Consider the following 27,829-nt stretch of genomic DNA (forward strand, 5'->3'; position numbering starts at 1 on the left):
TGTTGACAATAGTGTCTAGCTACCACCACTCCTCAGCTCCCGTTGCGATAGCTTTAACTCAGGAGCATAGGCTAGTGAGCAGTGGAAAGGCGTTACATGTCCCATACCGCTGGCCGCTGCGTAAAGAAGGCTGTACAGCCAGTAGGCCTATAGTCCTAGCTATGGCAAAGCGCAGTGGGCTGACTTGAGCGCGAGCACTGTCTATGCCTTCCCACGCCAGCTGTGGTACAGGCCTAGCCTGTACGTGTCTATATATAGAGACAGGGAGTTAATCTGGAGTTAATAGATTGGGAGCTTTCCTTGTCTACACAGACAAGCCGATGAGGAACCCACCCACTATATTCATAAAGGAAGTACATAAAATGAAACTACCGGTTTTGTCCCGTTTTCTCCCACAATAATACTGACCGCCGTTTTGTAAATGAAATATTTTAGAGTACGGATTAAAACATCAATCAAATAAATAAATAAATAAATCATAAAAATCATAAAAAAATGTATTACTAAAACTGACAATTAAGAAGTACAAGTACACAGCTTAACAAAATGCCATAAATTATCTTCATTACAAACAAGTATGTTCTTCCATATGCACAATATCTGCATCCATCAAACATTCTTACTGGTGTTAACACTCTCGGTAGTGGCTACAACCTATCCGTCTCTTTACATCCCACTTCCCAATAAATACGCAGGCTGTGCGGGCCTATGAGCTAAGTCTGTTGCTCAAGCTTCGGGAATGTTGTTGGGATTTCCGTCCGCCTGACGTCATGTTTATATTTACCCATCCTCTCAGGAAACTGCGCAGTTAAAAACGCACTATGGTATATATCACTAATGGGGAGAAAAGCTCTCGCGCTGCGATTCTACCAATCAGAATGCAAGACTTGTACCATGTGACCGCCGCGGTCACGTGGGGGTATAAATGAAAAGCCTGCCATCTGCGGTTTCTCGGCCATTCGATTGCCAGACGTCTATTGTTAACAGCGAGCGAACTGTACCTGTGAAAAACGTGACTCATAAGTTGATAAAGGAAACATGCGCAACATGATAGAAAAGGTAAGTCAGCATTATTGATTTGTTGTTACCCTCAGCAAGGGACAGTGGGCGAATCTACTAGAACTGATAGCATGTTTTCGCTATGTTTCGGCATGGGGAAGTCGATCGGCTGACTGTGGCGCCCGCTGCCACTCAACCCGCATTGGATCGTCGCTCGTCGCTCAGCTGCGGCCTTACGAGACTGGCCGGCGGGTCACACACTGACTGACAAGGCTGGGCTAAAACCCTATCAACCTCTATCGACCTCTGTGCAGCTCGGGCTGTGATCGAGGCTTGTACAAGGCTGGTAGGATTACAACTTCTGACTAGGAGAACAGGTTTTTGTAACTTCGCGGTGACTGCTGGACTCAAGCAGGCCAAGGTCTGCTGAATGTGTGCGTGTCGTCGAACTAGAAACACAATGACTAGCTGGAGGTTTACCGCGACTCGGCCAGACATGTGTTTGCAGACGTAAATCTAGATACCCGGTACTGTTGTCTTCGCTGCGATCCTGACACACGGTATGACTGTAAACACCACAGACCGTCACTAACCTATGTCTACAGTGGTCCCTTCTTGTTTTTATCTTATTAATTGTGATTTGTATGAATTGCGTATGAACTGTAAACCACAAGCCCGTTCGTTTAGCCTCAGTTGAAGGGAATTTTCGGGTCTGTATTTCCTATCTCATGTCGCAAAGTGTACAAGTACAAATTATAAAAATGCAATGTTTTTGTGGCATTAACATTTATGTGCTTCGACAAGGATGATCTGTGGGACATTTTATTCCTAATTTTCCATTCAGTTATATGGTATAATATGCAATACAATTTAAAACATTTTTTTCACAATTTTTTGTGATGCCTATATGTACCCAGAGTAATTATGTCCTTATATCATAGCTGTATCCTTCTTGTTTGGGGCTAATTATGAAGAAATTATTTATTTTTTCAATAAAAGAGTTATTCCCCTTACTTTCATTATCCCCCCTGACATTGGCATGGTAGCCAAACTCTTTTATTGATACACATAGCACTGCCTTCAAACAAACTTTTATCTGATAAGGCCAGTACCTATACTGAAGTCACCTTTCTTTTTTTAAGTTGAATGGAAAATTTCACTCTTAACGCCAGGTGCAATATTACTCTTGCACAGTCTATTGAACTAGTCTCACCCATTCCCAGTTTAGACATGTACAGGGTTACACAATCCTTTGAAATTCCATTCAGCCTTTTAAACCTATTTAGTGCTTGAATTGGAGAGTGGAGGCTGAAAGATGCTTCAAAAACTTCAACTCCTTAAAAGTGGCTTTTAACAACAATCCTAAAAATAAGCTACTTCTACACATAGCTTCTCAAAGTTTGAATGATTCAGACAGTAATACATATACGTTTTATTCCAAACATAAAGTGTGGGTAAGTTCACCATGTGTATGATGTTGTTGATGTTTTCATTTAGGCAAGGATTTCGTAAGTACACGCACAAAAAAAAATGATTTAACCTACATTGAACAAACACATCTGGGACATAAGTAATTCTTTTGCCTATGGGAATTGTCAGCTTCCACCATCTCTTACTGCTTGTGGGGACATTAAGCAGACCACGATGCTCATGTGGCGTATGGCACAGTCTAATAGTTATAGAAGGGTGCTTGTTTTCCACCCATCTCTCATTGCTTGTGGTGACATCAAGCAGTTCACGATGCTCTTGTGGCATATGGCACAGTCTGATATTTATTGAAGGGTGCTTGTTTTCCACCCATCTCTCATTGCTTGTGGTGACATCAAGCAGTTCACGATGCTGTTGTGGCGTATGGCACAGTCTAATAGTTATTGAAGGGTGCTTGTTTTCCACCCATCTCTCATTGCTTGTGGTGACATCAAGCAGTTCACGATGCTCTTGTGGCATATGGCACAGTCTGATATTTATTGAAGGCTGCTTGTTTTCCACCCATCTCTCATTGCTTGTGGTGACATCAAGCAGTTCACGATGCTGTTGTGGCGTATAGCAGAGTCTAACATTTATTGAAGGCTGCTTGTTTTCCACCCATCTCTCATTGCTTGTGGTGACATCAAGCAGTTCATGATGCTGTTGTGGCATATGGCACAGTCTGATATTTATTGAAGGCTGCTTGTTTTCCACCCATCTCTCATTGCTTGTGGTGACATCAAGCAGTTCACGATGCTCTTGTGGCATATGGCACAGTCTAACATTTATTGAAGGCTGCTTGTTTTCCACCCATCTCTTATTGCTTGCGGTGACATCAAGCAGTTCATGATGCTGTTGTGGCTTATGGCACAGTCTAATATTTATTGAAGGCTGCTTGTTTTCCACCCATCTGTCATTGCTTGTGGTGACATCAAGCAGTTCACGATGCTGTTGTGGCATATGGCACAATCTAATAGTTATTGAAGGCTGCTTCCTTTCCACCCATCTCTCATTGCATGTGGTGACATCAAGCAGTTCATGATGCTCTTGTGGCGTATGGCACAATCTAATATTTATTGAAGGCTGCCTGTTTTCCATGTGTGGTACACATATATATAGGCTTACAACATATGTAGGAAAGTTCCTCAGTGGCTTGCACAAGGCACTCTGGTTTGGTCTACCTATAAAACTGATCACCATCATACAAGTGACAAATCCTTGAGTGCAGCATTAAACAATAGTCGGATAGCCTTTTTTGCGAACTCCTCTCTTGTATACAGCAAAGCCCGTAAAACATGGTATCTTCTGTATGCTTGCCATTTCTAATGCTGATAGGTTTAGCCACAAGGATGTCTCCGTGTCTTTGAGACGCCCTATTTTGACAAAATTAGCATGGAAAAGATAGAGAAAATAGGAGGAAATTGGAAATGAGACGTCCTTCAGAGTTGCTTCATTCTGCATGATACCTGCCCGTATTTGCTAGCTATGTTAACACTTTAAGGAGACTAATGTTCGAGAACTTTACCTGTACCTCATCAACACAATATGATAAGGGCATGTCCATCATTCCTTACTAAGGTGTTCTCAGGCTGTATATCTCATGAGGAGTAAATGTAAAATTGAGACAAAGCACTTCAATTTAAATTGGATGAAGTGACCGCTATGGTCAGAGAGCATGTCAAAATGGAGTCTTCATTCCAGACAAGGGCTAAATTGCATGAATAAAACAAAAAATTGGTGATTTGGACTTCCTGTTAGAAGGATGCTCTACCCTTCCGCTATAAATATGCTCCTTGTCCCTTTTTAGTCCAGCACACATTTAATAGTGGAAATTGCCATCCTGTCCCTTGTTGAGGAATGTATCTTTGCACCCTGCAGGTTTTGACTTCGAGCTAAGGGTCAGCATGATAATTGCCAGGGTTTGAACTCAAGTAGCTACCCTCTTCTTGTGAGGTTGACTTTCTCAGCCTTTGTTTTTATTAAAGTGCCTTGTTTGGTTGTTTGCACTTTTAGTCATGGTACGGTATGACCACAGTCTCTTCTTGGACTGAGACTGATCAACCTAGGTCTGGACAATCATTTGAAATTTGCAAACATTTATACTGTATATTTATATTGTGTAGTTCTGCAGGAGTTATGGCCCTTGGACAGTTGTGCCCCTTGCATTGAAGAGAATGTTGATTTTATCTGTAACCTGACAACCTTAGTGGAGTCTGACTCCTAGTGATAGATCTCTTTCAGTTTCTCTTAACAGTACATGGACATCTACCATATGAATGGACTTCAGCAGCTGCAAATGTCCGATTTGCAGAGATGTCATCTTTGCCAGCAAATATCATGTTGTAACTTAAGTTTAAGCTTTTTGTGATTTGCAGATTCATTTCCTGGGCAAATGAACATCAGTGTGCTTGCCTAAAGATCTGTCTTTCAGTGTTTACAACACCTGAGATGTGGGTTCAATCCTGTTCCTGCTCATGACAGACTTTTTGAGGCTTCCGTACCTCTGTCAGCCATTGTATACATGTATGTTCTATCATAATATTTTCAAAATGGGATTAAACAGCAGTAAAATAAACATATGTAGTTGTGTGATTTATATTTGACCTGAAGGGAAGGGGTTTTCTCTGGTTGCAAAGTTTTCATGTTGTCCTACACATTTAAAATAAGGATAAGGTAGTGAGATGTACACTGCCTTACACATGTACATGTATCTATGTGCAAGGTGCAATGTACCTGCAGTTATGGATTTCTATTTACCATACATATTCTTTGTATGAGAGACTTCATACTTCTGAAGATTGTCTTACTTTACAAGTGTCATTGTTTTTCTTATTGTAATTTAATGCTAGTTATTCATATCTCCCTGAGATACATGTAGAACAAGTATCCAATGCATGCTGGCTTCCGCTCCGGCCGTAAGTGGGAAGGTCCTCCAGCAACCTGCAGATGGTTGTGGGTTTCCCCCGGGCTGTGCTTGGTTTCCTCCCACCATAATGCTGGCCGCCATCCTATAAGTGAAATATTCTTGAGTACGGCGTAAAATACCAGTCAAATAAATAAATAAAACAAGTGTAAGAGGGTGGAGAAACTGCCAAAGGTTATTCCAAGAGAGATAAATCTGTAATAACAGAACAATGCCTTCTCTTGCATTGACCAAATTAACAATAAACAGGACTATTCCTACACTGTAATCCTGTCAAGTACAGCTGCTGACGAGTCGTTTAGCTCTTGTAACAGTACAAGATATGACCTGTGCTAAATAACAAAAGGGACACAACTGTTGGGATTTATTTCAAGTACAGCTTCAATAGCATGCACCATATTAAAATTTGATGACAATTGAATATAATATGCCACTACATTCACACTTGAAATATACATACACACCTATATTGTAATCTAATTTTACAATGCTTTTATTATCATGGGCTGGAAAAAGGGGCAATGTTGTACTGCTTCAGTACAACCAAGAGTTGCCTCCCTTCATGTTCAACATAAATACTTTCTGTCTCATGTTAACTGTGTTACAAAATATCAAATGATGTGACATCCTTGCCTACAAATATTCAAATAATGCCAGGCAACTGTCCAAAGTCTGTTTTACTCATTTTTAATTCCTTTATTAGAAAATGTAAGTTGATTCATTTCTAGGTACAGTTGTAGTGACCTTCCTAAACAGTTTCATTGACTCCTCCTGAAAAGGTTTCAGTAGAGCTCCATTGCCTCAGTCCATAGCACATAGGTCAGTCTAGATTCATATTATTTCATTGTAATTATTGTCGCTTGCTCAATTACACACAATGTAAGCTTGAGGTGATCTATCAAAGGGATCGATTGTTCCCCTTCACTTCTGTAGGGGTGATCAGAATTTTGATCTGCTGGCTGAAAATCCAGGAGAACGATTTTCCGATCCCCTTGTTCATCCTCTTGTTGAGGCCTGTGTACTGTATGTACTGCCTGTCCTACATGTGGCTCTGCTAAGCCATCTGTCTGCTATCTCCTGTCTGTTGCCTATACAAATAGCATGGGCTCGCTCACTACTCAGAGACTGAAATAGATCCATGTGCTCATTTGTGAGTGCAAGGTAAGAATAGCCTTCTGACTTAAACAAATGCACTAAATTTTGAGGGCTCACAGCTCATTTCATCAGATGACTAATTGTTTCATTGTTCTTTTTTTTCTTGCTAAGCAGTGCTGAGCTGTGATTTGCAGCTTGCCTGAGGAAAGTATGGTGTATAAACTAATGTGATATTAGGAGTGTTGGCATTCAGTAACTAGGAATGAGAATTTACAGCTGATTTTAAGGGAAATCATGATTTCAAATTACCGAAACTTTGACTAAAGTGGCCAAAACTGATCATTTTACTAATTGCGGTTAGAGGGGCCTCCGTGGCTTAGTCGGTTAGCGCGCTAGCGCAGCGTAGTGACCCAGAAGCCTCTCACCAATGCGGTCGCTGTGAGTTCAAGACCAGCTTATGCTGGCTTCCTCTCCGGCCGTACGTGGGAAGGTCTTCCAGCAACCTGCGGATGGTCGTGGGTTTCCCCCGGTTTCCACCCACCATAATGCTGGCCGCCGTCGCATAAGTGAAATATTCTTGAGTACGGCGTAAAACAACAATCAAAAAAAAAATTGCGGTTAGGTAGTAGAAGAAATTTCTGCTGATTTTGAACAACAGTGAACCGGCTGCCCTGCATAACGTGAAAGTAATGTTACGATTAATGTTAGAGGAGGCATCTTAAAAACTACTGCAGATATTATTCTCAAGTTTTTCATACATGTGAAGCACAATAACGTGAGGATGTTCCATTGTTGATGGTCTGTGCTGAATTAATTAACTACATTACAAAATTCATGGCAATGTTCTAAAAGTTAAATGTTAACTGCATGTATTGCGCACAGATTTTGTATACATGACTCTAAAGCACAATAAGATGAGGGGCATGTTCCATGGTTGATGCCCTACTTGTGTGTTAATTACCATAAATTGCCAAATTTGTGATGTGCACATCTTCTTTATGTATTTGAATCCATGTTAAGGTCAGTATTTAAGTCCTTTATGTATCGAGCTAAAGTCTTGCATTCATGCGTCTCCTACGGGCAAGCTCTTGGTAGCCTTCCTACCAAATCTAATTTATTGACTCTGTGTCCTCTGTGAATATCCCTCCTCAAGAGTTATGTTGTTTAGTCATTCATATTTGACTGTTTGGCAGTGTGTATTTACTGAGATAAACCCAGACATGGAAAAATTGTGTGTAGTATACATATGTGTATGTATGCATATGCTTATTATAGTACATACATGTACCTACTGGTATGAATAGCTGAGTTATGACACAGATCATTCGTTAGAATGGGGCTGCAATTAAACCAATATATATATATATATATATATATATATATATATATATAAATCTAATTTATCCAGGGAACTGACATAGAAACAGGACAATCATTTCTGTGAAGTGCTCATGCCTATTCTTCAGTCCTCCAATGCTTACCCGGGGCCTGCGGGGCTCAGTCGGTTAAAGCGCTAGTGCAGCGTAATGACCCAGGAGTCTCTCACCAATGCGGTCGCTGTGAGTTCAAGTCCAGCTCATGCTGGCTTCCTCTCCGGCCATATGTGAGAAGGTCTTTCAGCATCCTGCGGATGGTTGTGGGTTTCCCCCGGGCTCTGCCCGGTTTCCACCCACCATAATGCTGGCTGTCGTCGTATAAGTGAAATATTCTTGAGTACAGTGTAAAACACCAATTAAAAAAAAAAAATCCAATGCTTACCCAAGTTTTCTGTCTGGCAGGTTGCCTACATGTACATGTATCTCCATCACTGACCTGTGGCTTGATCCTGTACATAAGAAGAACCTTTACAGAAAATGCCCCAGTGGTAAGTTTCTAAGATCTTCATTATAACCCAATATTTTATTTATTTATTTTTTTTGTTCAATGATTAAATGTTTTTGTTATTTTTGTGAAATGCACCTACATGTAAATTTTCAGGCCATTCTTAAGAAATTCTGTTACTGAGCGTAACCTAACATTGGATTTTTATATTTGGGTCAGTTGAATAAGCTTATTTTTTGGGGTCAATTGAGTAAGGTTTTTTGTTTCGGTCAGTTGAGCAAGGGTTTTTGTATGGGTCAGTTAAGTAAGCTTTTTTTGCTTGGGTCAGTTGAATAAGGTTTTATGTTTGGTTCAGTTGAGTAAGGTTTTTTATGTTTGTGTCAGTTGAGTAAGCTTATTTATTTGGGTCAGTTGAGTATGGTTTTTTGTTTGGGTCAGTTGAGTAAGGGTTTTTGTTTGGGTCAGTTGAGTAAGGTTTTTTATGTTTGGGTCAGTTGAGTAAGGTGTTTTATGTTTGGGTCAGTTGAGTAAGGTTTTTTATATTTGGATCAGTTGATTAAGCTTATTTGTTTGGGTCAGTTGAGTAAGGTTTTTTGTTTGGGTCAGTTGAGTAAGGGTTTTTGTTTGGGTCAGTTGAGTAACCTTTTTTTGCTTGGGTCAGTTGAGTAAGCTTTTTTGCTTGGATCAGTTGAGTAAGCTTTTTTTGTTTGGATCAGTTGAGTAAGCTTTTTTTGTTTGGGTCAGTTGAGTAAGCTCTATTTGTTTGGGTCAGTTGAGGTTTTATGTTTGGGGCTACTAGTCTCCCAGTCTTCACATCACCTCCATGAAACTTGGTGAGAATGATGAATATGATCTGGACATTTACTCATTTGATTGTAAATTAGGGATATTTACATTGTTATTCAGTATATAGCTGCTTAAGCAGCAATGCCGGGGTTCAAGTCGGTATTGCCCAGCCTATGCAGTGTCACGTCTGGTTACCCGAATGTTGTCCATGTATAGTTATATAACCAACTTAATTAGAAAGCTTACATTCTTCGTAGACATTAGTGCATTGTAAGTACACTGTATAGCATGTGTATGTAGATGTGCCGAACGGAATTAATCGACTTCTGAATAATATTTGAAGGTGTGTATTTCCCCTCTATTTTTCAGCATACATAGAGTACATATATAGTGCTTTGCACTCGGTGATTTTCAAATGTACAGTTGTAACAGTTTTCTGTCACGTGACCTCTAAATATGGTGGAAATTGCGCTTTTTCGCAATTTGATCCCAAGTATGGTGTTTTTGCACTGATATATAAGATCAGAAAGTGCTCGTTCTTCATAACCATCAATGCATTGTATGTACACTGTATAACATGTACATATAAATGTGTCAAACATAATCAGTCGACCTGTGAACAATATTTGAAGCCGTGCATGTCGTCTGTGTTTTTATCACAGCTCAACGATTTTCAGCATACATATATTACATACATAGCCCTTATTACACGGCGATTTTCAGCTTTACAGCTATAAGAGTTTTGTATCAAGTGACCTGCAAATCTCGGGCATTTTAACCACAACCTGCAACAAAGATATACACCGCAGAACAAAAATAAGACCGGATCCCTGGTGAGGATGTCAAACTATGTGAAGTAACGTGTAAATAATCTTCAAATTCAAATTTTACGTTTTCACATGACGTCACATCTTATGTATCGGTTAAAACCTAATTTGCAAACATATTGCATCCTTTTTCTGTCCAAATAGTCTCCAGGAAACGCTTGTTATGTGTGCTAAATTTTAAGTTGATTGGACAATAAGTTTTGGAGAAAATAACTGTCAAAATGTTTTGAATTCAGTCCAAAATGGTCACCAGGTCACGTGATTGAGTACACACAAATCTTTCCTCACAAGAGCACATCATTGGGTGTATCCTATATCTGAATTCCACACATTTCTGTTGAGCCTTTTCAGCTGTAAAAGTTTTTCAGTTTTAAAAATGTAAAAATGTCTTTTTTTTTTTCTCGGCATGTGTTACTTCCAGTTTTTGTAAATGTTGTCTGATTGCCTTGTTATGATGTTAGACCTTAAGATTGTATCTCTAGCTTCATTGGTTAAGGAGATATGCCCACTTCCGGTTTTGATGATGTCACTTCCAGTTGTGCAAAAATTGCATTTTCGGAATCCGCGTCCAAAACTGCATCAGATATGAGTATTTGCAGGACATAATCTGAAGAAATGTAGAAATTATGGGCAAACGCAATTTTTTTCACCCAATAAACAACGTGTACAATTTTCAATCAACCAAGTTTTCATCTTCAAAGTTAACATGCCTAGGCTTTGTGCAACTGCAGTTTAAATTTCAACTCATTTGCATCAGCTGTTCTGGAGAAGAAGATTTTTTTTTTTACATTTACGTCAAAATCCAAGATGGCCACCATGTCACTGAACCATATCTGCCCAAAATTTACAATGCACAACTCCAAGTCATACAGACAGATGTATTAAAATTTCATAAACTTTGGACTAACCATTTTCACCAGAAATGTGTCACAGTTTTGGTGACCAACCATAGTTCTCGAGTTACAGGCCATTGAAATTACGCACCCGAAAAAAGTTTTTTGAATATATCTCAAAAAGTGACCAAGATAGGCAAAGCAAATTTGAATCAGCGTTGCCAAATACACCAGAATACATATATTAGACACTTTTTATGACATCATGACTTCGAACAGACCAATGACTAGCTTCCAAAGCTTTTGGTGAATGTTAAAAGATTTTTTCAAAATTGCTTTAACTTGGATCATTCTACAAGTACCTCTGATGTCAAAAGGATCCATTCGTTGGTTCTTCAAGAATATTTTCAAAGGTTTTATTCAAAATCCAAGAAGGTCACCATGTTGGGTGACCAGAGCTAACCAAAAACATGCAAAAATTGCCCTGTAACCTTGTTCTTAAAATCACTAAATTTCAACAACATCCAATGAAAACTTTTCGTTTTACATCTCTTAAAGCGCTCAAAAAACTTTGAAGAAAACAGGAGAAAAATAATAATAATTAAAACATTTTCACGTTCTTCAACATGTCACGTGACTTCTGGAAGCAAATTTCATACACAATGCATGCCATATATTTGTCTGTTGTACAAAACAAAAACCAATGCTTTTAATGCTGGTGTTATCCATGTATCCTAATTTGCATATTTAGACACACTAAAAATGAATTATTTTCAAAAAATGTCAAAATCATGACAAATGTTGAGCTTTGCAAGATTCTTAAAGAATGGTTGGGTTTTTGGAAAAAAGCCAATATGGCCACCATGTCACATGACTGATCATCACCAAAAGTTACGGCGCACAGGTTAAGGCCTAGGCCTATCATGTGTTAAACTTTCAGCTTTCTAGCTCTTACCAAGTTTTTTACAACTCGGCGACAGATTCGTGAGGAATAACAATAACCATAAAAAAAAAAGAAGAATCAGAACAATTGCAATAGGGCTTCCAGTCTTGAGGCTTGAACCCCTAACTAGAAGCTTTTTAGAAAAGAATGGTATTTTAGTCAAAATCCAATATGGCCGCCATGTCACGTGACCAATAGTCATTAAAAATAAAAGCGGACATACATACACCAATGCCCATCATTTGTCAAAATTTCAGCTTTAGAATGATGCAACTGTTTTTGGCCTACAGCATGACAAATGCTGAAGACTTCACCTTTAACATGGCCAAGGGACCTCCGTGGCTCAGTTGGTTAGCGTGCTAGCTCAGCGTAATGACCCAGGAGTCTCTCCAATGAGGTCGCTGTGAGTTCAAGTCCAGCTCATGCTGGCTTCCTCTCTGGTCGTAAGTGGGAATGCCTGTCAGCAACTTGTGGATGGTCGTGGGTTTCCCCTGGGCTCTGCCCGGTTTCCACCCACCATAATGCTGACAGCTGTCATATAAGTGAAATATTCTTGAGTACAGCGTAAAACACCAATCAAATAAATTAATAAATATAATATGGCCCATGTTATTTAAATGGGGCATGTGTGGGGAAGGTTTCTCTCATTATACAGAAAACTATTTCACCTAGGAATAAGCTTAGCACATACTCATGTTCAGCATGCTAAATAACATATGACTAAATTCCTTGCACATTGAAATCCGATCAAATTCATTACATGTCCATATTGTGTCGTTTTTCAAGATGGCAACCAGAAGTGATTTTTAACTAGATTCCAATTTCTTTCTCAAACTTCATTGCGCTGTCTATTGGCTATATTGTGTCGAAATTTCAGAGTAATTTAAGATTTTCACGTTTTTCCAAATGGCCACCATGTCACATGACTGCTGGAGGCAAATTTCATGCCCTTGCAGAGGTGAGGTGTACACCTCACTGTGAGGTATAGATGAAGTGTACTGTACCTCAAATACACCCCAGCCATTTACCCATACCTCAGATTTATCTCAGGAATTTAGAACACTTAGATGATGTACCTGAGGTACACCTTAGAAACTTTGAGAGTTTGAGCGGTTTTGAACATGAGATGATGTACCTCAAATACACCTCAGGAACTTTAAAAACAAATCAACTACCTCAGAAACTTTAAAAGTTTGAAAAAAGTAATTGGTGTACCTCAGGAGACACCTTAGAAACTTGGAGAGTTTTTGATTATAATTTAGTGCTCAGGTACCCCTCAGCCACTGAGATTAGATTTACATTTTACTTCAAACAACATGGTAAGCACAAAATTACAAATATTTTTATGCAAAAGAAAACTGTGTATTAAGTAAATATAAGCCTTTGTCTCACCCTATAGTGACTTGCCATCCAGGGTTCAAATATTGACCAATCACAGAGCGTGGTTTTATTTGTCCCTGATTATTCCAAAATGGATGCCGTGAACAAGGTGCACATATATTTCAGGTTGTGGGAAAACAACTCAATTATGCATTGATTGATGCTTCCTGGGGCAGAATTTGTAACATGTTTTGACACATGAACAGTTGCAAAAGGCACAGAAAAGGAGTAGCACTAAATTTTGATCAAGCAGCTAGAAAGCCTCATGTAAATGTATATCACTATTGTTCTTGTAAGTGAGCTGAGATTTACAGTTACTGTAAACTAAGAACAGCCTGCACTTATTTATTTGGTTTGTGTTTTACGCAGTGCTCAAAAATATTTCACTATAATGATGGCGGCCAGCATTATGGTGGGAGGAAAGGGTTTACAGACAAACGTAAGTGTGTATGTCAACAGTTTGACCCGTCTGATCAGCCAGTGGCAATAAAGAACAATACATGATGTAGTAGGGACAATAAGTTGTACCCACATGTTGATAAACTTTCCAGTGATAGACCCTATATACAAACATGTATGTTTAAAATTGAATACAAACATGTATGTTTAAAATTGAATACAAACAATACTCTTTTTCCTGTATGTAATACCTTTCATTTTACACTGTTTATGCATAAGTTACATTATGTTCAATGCCTTTAAAAAATGAAGCTAATTTTTTTAAACACTGTTTTCAGAGCATTTTTTTATTTATTTCATTATCACACGTTCATGTAGATCCTGTATTTTAATTTACCGTTAAGTTATCAAAGATACATGTACATGGAGTAATGGCGGATTTTGGCTCAAAGTGGCATGGTGTTATAATTTTTTTGCCATGTCATGATTTCACTTGTAAAGGATTTTATCTTAATTGTCATTATAAACTATTCACAAAAATGTACGTGTGTGGTTATTATTAGGGTTAATTAATCTTCCCAATGTGCTTACAGATGTTTTGTTCAGTTGTTTGTATGGCTCATAAAAGGATTTAAAAAACTTTGCTTGTGTTTCCCTCTGTCTAATACATGTAAAGCGAGCAAGCTAATAATATATACATGTATGACTAATGTGGGTAACAAGTCAAGAGTTGTCTCCCTTTGTAGATGGCATAGGTTTTATCTTGTCCATAACAGCTTCTGCTCACACAGATACATGTATAATAAAAAATATATAGCTCTCCACATTTAGGTGACACTATTGACTATATACCAATTGAGTTTTGAGCAGTGGTGTGAGTATCTGGTGAAATTTCCTCAATGATCATTCATCAAACCTGTACCATAGGTGCACCTATAGTTATGCACCTATTTGTTTTTTATTGAGCAAGACCTATTTTTGAAGAACATTACTCATTGAAGTGATGTTTTGTCACAGCTAGACTTGTAATACATGTACCTAACCATAAGCAAGTTTCATTAAACTTACACAACGTTGTTGTTTTTCAGTGACCTTGAGCTATTTGTTTAAGAATTCTTCACCGCCAGTTTTATAGGTGGAGGAACCCAGGGTGCCTTGGAAAAACCACTAACCTTCCGCAAGTTACTAACAAACTTTCCCAGATGTAACCTACACCTGTGTACTGTCTATATGTGAAGGCCAAAAACACTTAATCTTCATGAACGTTACGGTTAGACTGCACCAAGAGTCGACCGTTTGTTGTCATAAAGGCGTCACATGCGGCAACAGCATGTGTAACTACAAATTCCTTTCCCAAGGCCAATTTGTCTTTTGATTACTTCTGGCCAGATTTATCAAAGTTATACCACATGTACACTAAAGCAGTGCAAAGAACCATAGTTATATATGGTGACATTGGCCTATTTTTTCAAGGTCATTGGGGTTAACTCATTTTTTATTTGATAGGTTTGAGTTTATATATCTTGACTGCTTTAAGCAACCCCTTCATTGAACTTGCCACATCAGTGTTCACATGGTCCAGTAGAAGAGTTGTCCAGTTTCCATTGATTTTTCAGAACCTTTTTCAGAATTTTTTTCTAGATATGGCCATGATAAGGCATGGATCATGAGCAGAAGAGGTCTCCTGTTCATAGACCAATTCAGTCATCACCTATCTAAGTAATTATTAGAATTGTTATATCAAATACAAATTTAACACCATCCAAAAAAGACAGTTTTATTTGGGACCCAGTCATTTAGCCATCAGGGGGTCATTCCTATCATTTATAGGAATGTTTTGTCGTCAGGATTATTGCTGTAACTTGTTTGGAATTAGAGTTTCCCAAGCTGAAATGAGAGACACTACTTTTAGAGTTCAGTTTAATGGCATGAATCAGTTTTGAAAATATAATATATGGACATTTCAGTCATTTGCATACATTTGTGTTGATGTAAATTATGACCTCACATGAGACTTTATAATGTTTTGGGGGCTGGTTATGACTGTGTTTGTGCTGTTTGTCTTTGAGTTGTCAAACCCAAGAGGAGTTCGTTTAATGTCAGTCCTATATTGGGAACGTGATTGCCTTGCTTCTACTGTTGTCAAACCCTTGGTGGCAATAAAAGATAAACAAACATTTAGGTGACTGATGTGTTTGGAAATAGTTCTTGCAGTCATTGACCTGCATTGTCCAGTACTCTAGCTGATTGGTATTGAAGGATCTGTGATGACTCCCAAGATTTCCGACCACAATATGTAGTACATATTGAGTTGACCTTGTGGGTTAGATTTTTAGATTTTTACTACCGCTTCCACATGTAACTCTTCCAGTGGTTGCGATATCTGATCTGTTGTTTTTTTGCCATGTAACTAATTAACATCTTACTCACACTATTAGTCCATCTAATGAAAAACATACTTTCATGCTTTCGGAAAAAACTGAGAGAAATGTAATTTTTTCCTGTCAACACTATTAATATCTGCCCTAAAAATGAGGAGAATTAGGTTTTCTCCATTCATGAAATTGACCTATAACTTATAATCAAAATAGTGCTTGAGTATATCATTAAACAACAATCAGTGTAGTGAATAGAGCACAATGTTTTGGTTGTGTGTGTTGAAAGCTCTCAGTTATAAGGACCAGTTGTATTTCTCCTCAAAATTGCCGTGATAATAGAGAATTTTTGTCCTAGGTTGGTGTGTTATATTCAGTCCCTTGTTTACATCCAGTTCTGGTTGTTGACATTGTAGGTTGATATCTTTTATGATGTTTGAATACAGCCCTTGCAGCAGGCTTTAGTCAGGTACCTGGCGAAGGGTGGGGGTGTATTCCAGACATTCTTGTTTCCTCCATCCCAAACCTGATCGCCATCGACATCAGAGAGCATGACATAAAACCCAGTCAATCAGATCTAATCTGTTGCTTACTTTTGTGGCTAAATCCTTGCTCATTTGATGCATATGAATGGTAACAATCGAAAGCAGGTCTTGAAGTTTTCTTCACCCGTACACTGAACCAAATGTGCACAAGTAATATATGCTTGAGAATGTTGTTAAACCCCTGCAAAATAAATCATATCTGTTTTTAATTTTCACAGAAATGGAATCCACCAGTTCCCATGCAGTCCCCCAAAATGAGATGAAGGATGAAGAACAACAACTGATTCCACCTAAAGGACATTTGGCTCAAAATCACACCCAAGACATGGGTGTAGGTACGAGTACAAACCCAGCTTCTGAAACTTCGACATGTGATGGTGATGAATACCTCAGTAAGGTACAAATTGGTGGGCACAAAAGTCTGGGCTCTATAGGAGGTAGTTTAAGCCAGTGCAGTGATGCTGACCCTGGGCGTGTTAGTGAATGTGCTATTCCTGATAGGGAACCCATAATCAGTTCTGAAAGTCAGTCTGGAACATCTTTAAAGGAGACAGAATCAAGGAAAGCTCAACCTGCAACCAATAAAGAGAACAAAGATCCAGAAGAATCGACACCTCGCAACACAGAAACCAATGCAAAAAGTCATTCTACCAGTACTTCTACAAACGAAGGCATTGCTCAACCTTCTGACACATCCGAAGTCAACAAACTGGATGAGACGTCACAGGGAAGCAGTAGTCAAGGTCGTATTGGAGCAGAGGATGACAAGACAGGAACCTCTGATATTCTGGGGAAGAAGTCAGTAGAGGACAATGCATCTGAGAAAGCTTCGCAGAGAGAAGGAGAAATTCCTGCTAGGAAAAGAGACACTGCTGACACAAACACTGAGGTGGCAGACTTTGTTTGCAATTCAAGCACTGCACAGCTGGAGTTGGAAACGACCACACCATTTGAAGGAAAGTCTTCAGCTGATGTTGTGAATGCCAGTGAGAATTCAAACAACTTTGCTGTTGACCAAAATGCATCCAAAAGTTGTGATGCCAAGATAAATACTGTAATTGGTGAGCTTGACACAAACACAGCTGAAAAGGTTGATGGAAATAATGGGAAAGCACCGTGGAGTTCAGGCGAACCTATGGCGCATGGACCAACGAACACTAACATTAGTGCTAAGCCGTCTCTAATTACTTCGTTGGCATTTCTTCGTGATAGCCAGTCAGAAGAGGATAGTGAGGATGAGTCTACCTTGAAGATTGATGAAGACAAAGCCTTGGAAGGATCGGAAACCTCCATGAATGCCATAAGTGAAGGACTGGACAAAAAACAAGATGAATCCTCTAGCAGTATATGTACAGACAAAAGTGGTGGTGACTTCGGTGCACCAGATGGTGAATCAGACACCTCAAGAAACCCTCAAACAGAAGACATCCCTCAGGGGTCTGATGGGAAAAATTTGCTTCCTAATGATAGCATCAGGCTGCGAGATCTGAAGATAAAATTAGAAAAGTTCAAAGAAATCAACAGAACTTGGCAAAGGAGAAAACCTGAATTAAATTCAGAAAAGTCTGGAAGGTCAACTCCTACACTGACCAGGACAAATATTTTTGACGCATTAAATGCTTCTCTTCCAGCGACATCCGAAGATTCAACTGACACAAATGTGCCTGAGCCAGGAGGCTCAAAAGAAAATTTGATCAATGAATCAGAAAGGGACACATCTGCCTCTTCAAATAACAACCCTGAGCAGACAAATGTTACGGATATGTTGGAAAAGTCACCAAACGTATCTTCGAATCACTGCAAACAAACGGAAGCCACTGAAGTACACGCGTCTTCAGGTTCCATTATAGAAGGAGATGCCATTGTTCCCTCTGACAAGAATATTGCACGTGATAACGGTAGTACCATAAGTATGGTGCGGAAAGAACTTGAAGCACTTACCAATCTGCTTAGTGAGGAGCCTGTTCAGCAGTCAATCGAACATGCCAAGGACAGCACATCGAAACCAGATCCTGCCAACAGTGTTAAGCTTACGAGTGAAGCTGACAATAACTGCCCCAGTGCGACAGAATTGAGCCAGGCAGAGCCAAATGGAAGCAGCAGTACGAACCATGGAAAAGAATTAGTCACAACTTCAGTCCTAGCAAGTCCATCTGCAGACCAGAACTGTACTGAACATGATACCGCTGCGAGCAAAGGGTCCGAAAAGACACCTAGCGACAGTGCAATACCGTCCACACTTTCGGCTCATGAGCCCTTAGAAGATGAAGAACAGAACATGAGAATAGCCGAGATATTCACCTTGCATGAGAATCCAGAAAAGTCAACCACATCAGCCAAGAACAGCGCCCTCCATATGAATAAGGAGAACCCTACAGTCAGCTCCAAGACAGTTGGTACAGCATCAAACGAGTCTTTGCTTGATATATTAAATAAGAGTGCTGATGATCCATCAGCTCCACTAAAGCGAACACCTCAGAAACCTGCTGAAGTAAATTGGCCTGACTTCGGAGTGAAACGCTGTCAGCGATGCAGCTTCACAACATCGGATGACGCTATTCTGCAAGTGCACACATGCAAACGAACCATGGGCGGAATTTCTGCTTCATCCACTGAGAAGCCTTCTCCAACTACAGAACTTCTCAGATCTAGCCAAAGTCGATTACCCAGCGTTAACCCAGAGACACAATCACAGAAATCCAGTAAGGACGGTGACCTTTCTTCTGCTTCGCCTGTCACAAGGAAAAAAATATACATGCCTCCACCTTCACCAAAAGTACAAAGGGGCATTAATTGTCGAATTGTTCGAATAGATAAAACCCAGTATCTGTGTACTATATGTAACTACCGAGCAAGTTATGCCCTTTTCATTGGTCATCTAGTTGAGCACATGATTGAATATCCATATACATGTCCTCACTGCACATCTCCAGGAACTCTATATTTTCAGCGGTGTTCTGATGTAACTGCCCACATAAATACTCATAAGAGTGCATCTCACAAGTTTAGTATGTTCGGCTATACAGCAGCAAAAGAATTTCTGGACCGATTAGCAAAAAGTGGAGCAGAGATATTGTCTAATATTTGGATAGACCCGAGCGTGAAAGTGTCTGAAAAAGTTTCCGATCCAGCGGGCCTATTGCCACCTGTAGCGAAGCCCTATATGACACCCACAACTACAATATCCCAAACAGGGACAAATTTAAGCACGACCAAATCTTTGACACAACCAGTTTTTTCGTCTGTGCCAATACCTAAAAGCATTCCAACAACACCGGTTTCATCGCTACAAAATTTTTCGCCGTCTCTAGTGTCGCCGCCTGCTACAGCGACAAGCTGTTCATCTACTGTACGTGGCGTCGGACCATTTAACGTACTTCATCAGGGCAGTGTGCAAGTCCAGAGGACTGTGGTTCCTACATTGGTACAGTCGGGACCTATTGCTGGAAACCCTCTGCTATTGCTTGTTCCTTCTGCAACGGTTGGCCAAGGCGCAGTGGTTCAACAAACTGCAACATTGCCAAATATTATTCCAACAGTCTCCATGCCAAATGCAACTAGACATCCCCACAATCAAACTGTCTGGTCAACACAAATGCAGCAGTCATTGCCAACAAATGTTCAGCAAAGAGAGCAACCAGCAAAATCAGACGTCGCATCAAAACCGAGCTCAGCTTGTGAACCCAGAGCTGCAATTCAACAGAATTCATCCAAATCGCCCAATATTCATAAGAAAACTAATAATACAAAAGGTGTTACTGTCGGCAGAATAAGAGACAACATGTTCTGTTTTGGTTGTAACTACAAAACTGTTTCAGAGGCTGAGTTCAAGAACCATATCTGGAAACATTTACATGGGAATAATACACATTGTTCTCATCAGAGAGGTCCAGGGGATCCATCGTCAACGCTTTACTGTCCGTTTATGGAGAAAATTTATGCCGCTGTGCCTGTTATAAGTTCAGGAAGTATGTCAACCACTGGGTCGCAAGGGCCTTCCAAACAGAAGAGTTCATCAACAGAGGGTCAGAAAGACACCACATCACAAGTTGAAGGCGTATCTATGAAGTCCGAGAAAAAAGAAGACAACTCTGTGAACGAGGAGGATGACAGTGATTGCGAGATCATTTCTGTTGGTAAACCTAAGCCTTTGTGCATTGATCTCACGGAGGACGAATCGTCCTCATATGCTGAAGCAGCAACTGAAATTCAGAAGCAAGAAGGTGAAAGCAAATTAATGATCCAATCATCATATTCCTTAAATACAGAAAACAGCACAGCTGTAGATAATAAAGTTTCGCTAAGTGAAAACGTCAGGACAAATGTAACTAATGGAATGGGGCAAGAAGTGGAACAACAGGCTACAGCAAATGAACAAAACGCAACCTCGCCAAAACCGCCACAACCTGGGGGATCGTCTCAGAATAATGCAGTTAGAGATTCCATGTTTTATGTGTGTGGCTTTTCAAACTGCAAATTTTCCGGTATCACATCTGAACAGTTCAAGCATCATCTTCTTATACACCACCAAGGAGCAAGCCAATATCCATGTGCCCACTGTGGTCACAAAAATCCTGGAGAAGAAGAGCTGTTTCGTCACATGCTGAGCCACAGTTCTGCAAAGGTCTTCCTTTTATACAAGTGTGGGTTTACAAAATGCCGTTTTGGGACAAATCTGATTTCGGAATTTCAGCAACATAATGACATCTTTCACAACGATGCCGAGTCTTTCACATGCGCGTCTTGCAAGTCGAATTATTCGTCACTAGCTGCTCTCTGCAGCCATTTTACAGCCAGCCTTCTGAAATTTGTACAATGCCCCTACTGTAGTGTGAAAACTAAAGATAGAAGGACTATCCTGCAGCATATTGGGCAAACACATCCAGACAAACCGCGGCAGATAACTGTTACGTCTCAGCTGATATGCAGTTCAATTAATCAGGAGAAAAAAATGTTAACTGAGAAAAGCCACCAAAGTCCTGATGAAGCTGCCAATGGTCCTCTTAGAAAAAACCAAAAACCTTCAGTCGACACACCTACAATGACTGCGTCAGTTGACACCTCAGACAAAGCTACATCGGATGCTCCAAACACCAGCCAAGCCACTCTGTCAGACAGACTTCAAGAAGCAAAGAACCTTCGATGCCTCCTTTGTTCTAAGGTCTTCAAATCTGTCGCTGAACTTACTAAGCATTATGGAAGTTCTCACAAAGGTCCGCATGAATTAACTATTCATGACTGTAAATTCTGTAAGTTTAGCACAAATGACACCGTTCACATGGAAAAGCACATGGCCGATTTCCATCCAAATGAATTAATGCTTTACAAATCAACGAAGAAATTCATTCCTCGGAAAGAATTTAAATGCCAAGTCTGCACGTATGCTACGTTCTGTCCGGAAGAGCTATCTGAGCATTTTAACAGCCACGAAGTTGTTTATGTACAATTCGAAACTGCATCCATAGATCCTGCTGCATTAGGTAAAATCAGTAAGTTTACTTGCCGAATATGCGAAAAGAACTTCGAACGCTATGCAAAACTAGCAGCACATACATATAATAAGCATCCTGATGTGAAAAGCATCCAGGTATACAAGTGTGAACTTTGCGCCTTCTTGTCTACAGCTTTGCGTGCAACTTTTCAACATTGCAACAGGGCGCACTCCGGTAAGGAGAAAATTCTTCGTTTCCAACGCGTTATAAACCGTGCTTCTGAACCAAAAACGATACCAACAGATTCTTCTGAGCACGATTTTAGTGTGCATTGGTTTCACTGCGAAAACTGTTCCTTCAGTTCAAGTATTCGGGAAGACCTTCTGGAACATCTAAAATCTCATAACACAGCTGATGATTCTGCTAAAACCTCTAAGGAAAGCCCCCAGTTGGAGAAATCCACGGAAAATAAGGAAAGCGTGGACGTCCCACCTGAAGGTGTACTGAACTCTAGTATGAAGTGTCCTCACTGTCAGTATTCTACAAAAGTAAAGGTCAACCTTTTCCGGCATATGAAACATCACAAGTCTACAGACTTCTCTTCCATCAATGATAACAACTTCAATGACCTTCCATGGAAAACGTCACCTGTGAAAAGCGTACCTAAAAATGACACGTCTTCTCCAAACAAAAGTAAGGAACATTCTCCTGACGCCAAAGGAAAACTTGAACAGCACAACGATGAACCTAAAGTGTCGCCAAATTCTCTGAAACATGGGAAATACGACATTCGTCCTACAGGATCTCCCACCAAATCTGGACAAGAATTTTATAAGTGCCGACTTTGCTCATTCAAGGCATCAAATATACAGAGTTTGTCCGGACATCTGAGCTCCCACAAGTCAACCACATACCAGAAGTGCTCATATTGCCCCTATAAATGCACCACCAAGTCAGTGATGATTAAACATCTCAAAAAACGACACAAGAATATGCCTAGAAAATATGACAAAGCTACGAACGTTTTGTGTGCAGAGACCAGCAGCCCTGATGGAAAGCAGTCTGCTGCAAAGAGAAAAGCCCATGACAGCACAGAATCTCCGGCGAAAAAACTAAAAGGCAATGTCACTGACACTCCTGCATATGAATGTGTGTTGTGTGGTTTTAAAACTAAGACCATTAATGCCTTAGAGGAGCATTTCAAGAAACGTCACGACGTCAAAGCTTTCGTGTGCAGCCGATGTAAATTCAACACCTTGAGATTATTAGATATGGAGGAACATTTAGAAACTGTTCATAATCAAAAGCAGATGTTATACAAAATGTCTGATGTGAATTCTTCCCCAGCTAAAAGCGATGGTGTCCTTTCAAAACAGCACATGAAATGTGGACTCTGCTCCAGTATCACGGCTTCCAAACCTGCCCTAATTGAACACTCTCTCCTCAAACATGGTGTCGATGTTAAACCAGTGATGTCTCCTGTTCAGGTGCATAAATGTGTTGACTGCGGGAGGCGTTTTAGACATAGACAGGAGGCGAAGGAACACAATGACGGATGTATGAAAAGAGTCCTGAAAGAAAGTGAACGGACGGCTGCTTCTGAACAAGCCAAGCAGAGCACTTCTGTGGAGACAGACTCGAATGATAAGATACCGTCTCCAATTCTGACAGGTGTCTTTCCAAAAGACGAGTCCACCCCTGTGAAGGAGAAACCTATACATCCTTCGAGTAACAAAAACTCCCCTAAAGAAAACTTTAACAATGAGGACAAATCTAACGAAGGTCTGCAATCACTTGAAAGTTCCCACAGCAAGGACTTGGAAACACCGCTCATGTGTCATTCCACAGGTTCCAGAGAAAAGTACAAGTATTTTTGCCATTTATGCGAACATTCCGTATTGTCCAGACGAAGAATGAAAGAGCACTACTTCGTACATTTTAAATACTACCCATACAAATGTGTGTACTGTCCAAAAGTGGCTTCCAGGGCTGATCGTCTTCATAAGCATATTTTGCGTATTCACCCAGGAAAGGTGTTGGATTCCAAGCTACGCAAAAATGAACAATTTGAGTTGAAAATTGACCGGTTGCTCAAACAGAAAAGACAATTATTATCCGATGTAGAAGGAAATCCTGATGACAAAAAAGAGAAACAATTAAAAGCTGAGAAGAGCTCTCCCCAAGGTAGGTACAGTAGAGGGAGCACTCCGCTGTGGGCAAAGCGAGACTATGATCCATCGAATCCATTTCATTGTGAACATTGTAATTTTACCACTCGGAACAAAAGCAGTCTCCAGAATCACATCATCTTGCATAGTCCTCCGAGAATTAAATGTCATATATGCAGTTATACAGGACATTTCCCATATTTAATGAAAAGACATTATGAAAGATGGCACCCTGGTAAAGAGGTGGCTTTCACCCGGATTCAGTCCGAAGATGATACCCTTCATAACTCTACCCCGCTGCCTGCTGAAGCCTCACTTCCTGGTTACAACCCACTGTCCGGCTTAGAAAGTTCAAGATCAAGTCCTACAACTAGCACCTCAGGTTTGAAAAGGAAAGCAGGGGAAAGCTCTCCTGATATGGACAATTTCAAAATTATAGCGGATGAGGATTCAGAGTCAAAAATTTTGGCGCATTTACCTTTGCAGGAACTGTATGAAAAATACCAAGATGAAACAGGAAAAACAGCGTTCAGGTGCTTAATGTGTGCTTTTTGCAGTCATACTTCAGGACTTATTGCAGCACATATGTACAAGCATATGCCCAAGTGTTTTCAATGCTGCTACTGCAACTACAGGGCATATCCAAGGTGGGTTCCATTTATATCTACGTGTATTGCTCGAATAATTGTGGTTCATTGTCTTCTGATCTGTGATCCAAGAAAAGACGCCATTCCCGGTATTAGGTGCACCACTTTCTCGCGGTTTGAACGGTCAAAGATTGTGTATTTGACCCGCTAGTTAGCAACACTTGGCGATAAAAGATTCACTCAACTTTAAAATAATAAAATGAAAATAAAGTCAAAGAAAATGATATTAAAAAAAAATCAAAGAACAAAATTATTCATTCGACTTTCTCTGGCTCTGAAGTGCATACCGGTACCTGAAATGCTGTTTTCGAGAAATACTTTTTCGAACGATTTGATCTGCCTAAGTTATCCCAATGGCGTGTTTAGTTAAGCTTGAACTAGATTCCTGTTTAGATTGGGGATGTCATTTTGGGGATGCGCAGTCCACCAGCAGAAATGAAGATTATGGTTATGTGGAAATAAGGGAAATGACAGCAAAGAACATTTTTAATCTTGCATATTTTGCGGCTCAAATTTACCATTATATTTTATGCATATTTTCCGTCAATGTGTGGGCATTTTCACAAATGACGTGATCGGTGGACCCGCGGGATTAGCAAGCTATCCGTGTTAGCATCACAACGGCAGCCTGCTTAATTTCCAAACTGACCGCGCAGGCCACAGGAAGATTATCATTCAATTTTCACTACATACACACAAAAAAAGAAGGATTCCCCAACCCACCCCATTTTTCTCTTTTGAACGTCCTAAAAGTGCATGTTAACATAAAAAAAACTTACGTGTCATGTATCCTTTAAAAAAGAAGTATCCCTTTCAGTGTCGATGACTTGACATTTTTTTCCGAAGGTCAGCAGTGTTCTTACCTAAAATATGTTCTGTTTCAGCTCCAGTATTACAGCTCATATGAAACGAAGCCATGAAGGTGAACCTCGCAGATTTAAGTTCTTCGAGGAATTGGCGCTCCTACAATACAACCAGATGCTAGCGACCATAGGTAAATTGCCTTTCGAAATGCCCAAGACTAAAAAGCGCAGGATCTCGTTGGATATTAATGGCGAAACCAGCAGTAGTGATGAATCTGATTCAGAGAAGAGTAGTAAATTTCAGATCCCCACGGATTCGAAGAAATGGAAAAGTTGCGTTAAGGAGGGGAAATTTTCGGACACGGGCCCAATCATTTTCTGTTGTCATTTGTGTAAATTCAAGATACCTGACAGGGGCTTGTTCGGAGAACATTTATCACTTCACGAAGCTTTCATGAAGCCAGGCAACCAAAACGAATTGGCGAAGTGCGGGTTTTGCTCATTTTCATCTACTAACGTCAAAGAATTCAATGAGCATGTTTCCACACACGTGTCCGAGCGTCCATTCAAATGTTTGCGGTGTGGGCATTCGTGTTTCACCAAAACACACATGAGAAATCACATTAAAAATAAGCATCCAGGAGAGAAGATAGCCTACTCTGAGAAGTCGCCAGAGCGATCAGGTCTGGTTCGAAAAAGCACACCTGTGGACTCTACGTGTGTAAATTTTGAGCCATATGTTGAAATCACAGACATCTTGTTGCTGAAAAACGCTATGTTCGATCGCCTTGTGTCGTCATCCGGCATTACTGCGGCGAATCTTGAAGACCTTTCAGATGACAAGTTCAATGCAGTTATAAAGGCTTCTGGATTCACCGACGAGGATATTTACTCTGACATCGATACCAATGCATCTCATGGTCCAGCATCGTCTGAGGATCATACTTCTATGTGATCTCTTCGCGAAATCGGACTTAATAGATTCCAGAGGTTAAGCCTGGATATCTCATGTTACATAGGTGCATCACAATGTCGTACAGTGTGTTAGGACAAACGTATTTTTGATGCCACTTATGCTGTAAGAGGACTGATGTCGCTGGTTTTAAGGCACGGTAAGCGTACCCTTACCTAATGATTAATAGAGCCTCTTGGATGTATAGTGCTTAATGATGTTAGACGTTCAAAGTTGATCATGCTTCCAACGTATACATGCATTTTACATTTACTTTCAAAATGTCTTCCTAAATTAAATGACTGAAGAATCATTAGCCGTGAGGGAAATACACCTACAATCAAATGTTCACCTAGAATCACGTGTCGAAAACTTGCAAATGCATTTCTTAAAATTAATGCAGTATTTTTCCGACCATTTTTTTTGTTGTTTGTTTATTGTTACTATTTTAACTGGTTCTGTATATATAATTAAATGCTTGCGTTACACAAATTACACTAATTTATTAAATGCACAGGGTTTATTACCATTCATGGCGGGACCGAATACCTCAACGTGAACGCAGTCACAGCGTCATGAATGATACAACATTCATACTTGGCTTTTAGGATAAATGTACCCCATAGATCAGCTTGTGATTCGTTGCTTTTATGAGAAGAAGACGCTGTAAACATACTATACAAGCTGTTTTCTTGAAAATCCATAATGTTTGGGGGGAAGTTAATGAAATAAATTTTCTCACGAATTTTCAAAATTGATCATGATTAATCGATTAAGATCAAAAGTTGAAGAGGTATATATGACAGTTATACGTGTATTTACATGTGCCATTCAGCTGGGGTCCGCCCAACAGAAACTGTCTTGGTAACCCATACTGAAGTCCTGCGTTGCTGGAACAGTTGCGTCTGCTGCAGTTATGTTTTGTAGAAGTGCTTTTGTGATCATATTCCTACAAAATCAAAGTTTAATTTGTGTACATTAGGAGATTGTCGCGCCATTTGTCGCTATTGAAACAGCACCATTATTAGGGGCACTTTCTTATTTGGGGGAGTGTGAAACCTACTTCCTGGTTCGTTAACCTTTTGCATTTATCCTGCATTGTTAAAGTACTCTTCAACTTGCCATAGTTATCAGTATTATTTTCCGAAATGTATCTTGCAATAACTTGCACCGTTATGTAACTTGGATGATTCTTCAGTCATTGCTGTATACATGCGCATAAAAGAGATGATGGGATCGCTCTGTTGGTTTCCGCATGTGTGGAAGTTTTTATCGTGTAGATGTAACCTTGGCATGTATGAACTATTCTTTGTGAAACATAGGGCATTAGATTTTATCATGTATTGTTCCAGTATAAAAACAAATCAAAGGACTTCTTTTGATGTGTAAGTGCTATACTGGTGGCTTTGTATTAAATTATTTTTGTTATTTCAA

The 27,829-nt window shown here is 39.9% G+C and overlaps 1 protein-coding gene across 1 annotated transcript; it reads left to right on the forward strand.

Annotated features, from left to right (window-relative positions):
- The first annotated feature begins 924 nt into the window (after window positions 1–924).
- On the forward strand, window positions 925–27,829 carry LOC135476096 (uncharacterized). Its single transcript, XM_064755994.1, has 4 exons — window positions 925–1,059; window positions 8,263–8,348; window positions 16,612–24,640; window positions 25,525–27,829. The coding sequence occupies exons 3-4, from the start codon at window positions 16,614–16,616 to the stop codon at window positions 26,396–26,398; spliced, it is 8,901 nt and encodes a 2,966-aa protein (XP_064612064.1). The 5' UTR covers window positions 925–1,059; window positions 8,263–8,348; window positions 16,612–16,613; the 3' UTR covers window positions 26,399–27,829.

The sequence above is a fragment of the Liolophura sinensis genome, chromosome 10 (assembly GCF_032854445.1).
Source record: "Liolophura sinensis isolate JHLJ2023 chromosome 10, CUHK_Ljap_v2, whole genome shotgun sequence".
Taxonomy (NCBI): Eukaryota; Metazoa; Mollusca; class Polyplacophora; order Chitonida; family Chitonidae; genus Liolophura; species Liolophura sinensis.

What these genes read in the sequence shown, in the direction of transcription:
- LOC135476096 (XM_064755994.1), top strand. Translation starts at nt 16,614, where the DNA reads ATGGAATCCACCAGTTCCCATGCAGTCCCCCAAAATGAGATGAAGGAT. An exon ending in AACTACAGGGCATATCCAAG is followed by an intron (nt 24,641 to 25,524) that starts GTGGGTTCCATT and finishes GTTCTGTTTCAG; the next exon opens with CTCCAGTATTACAGCTCATA.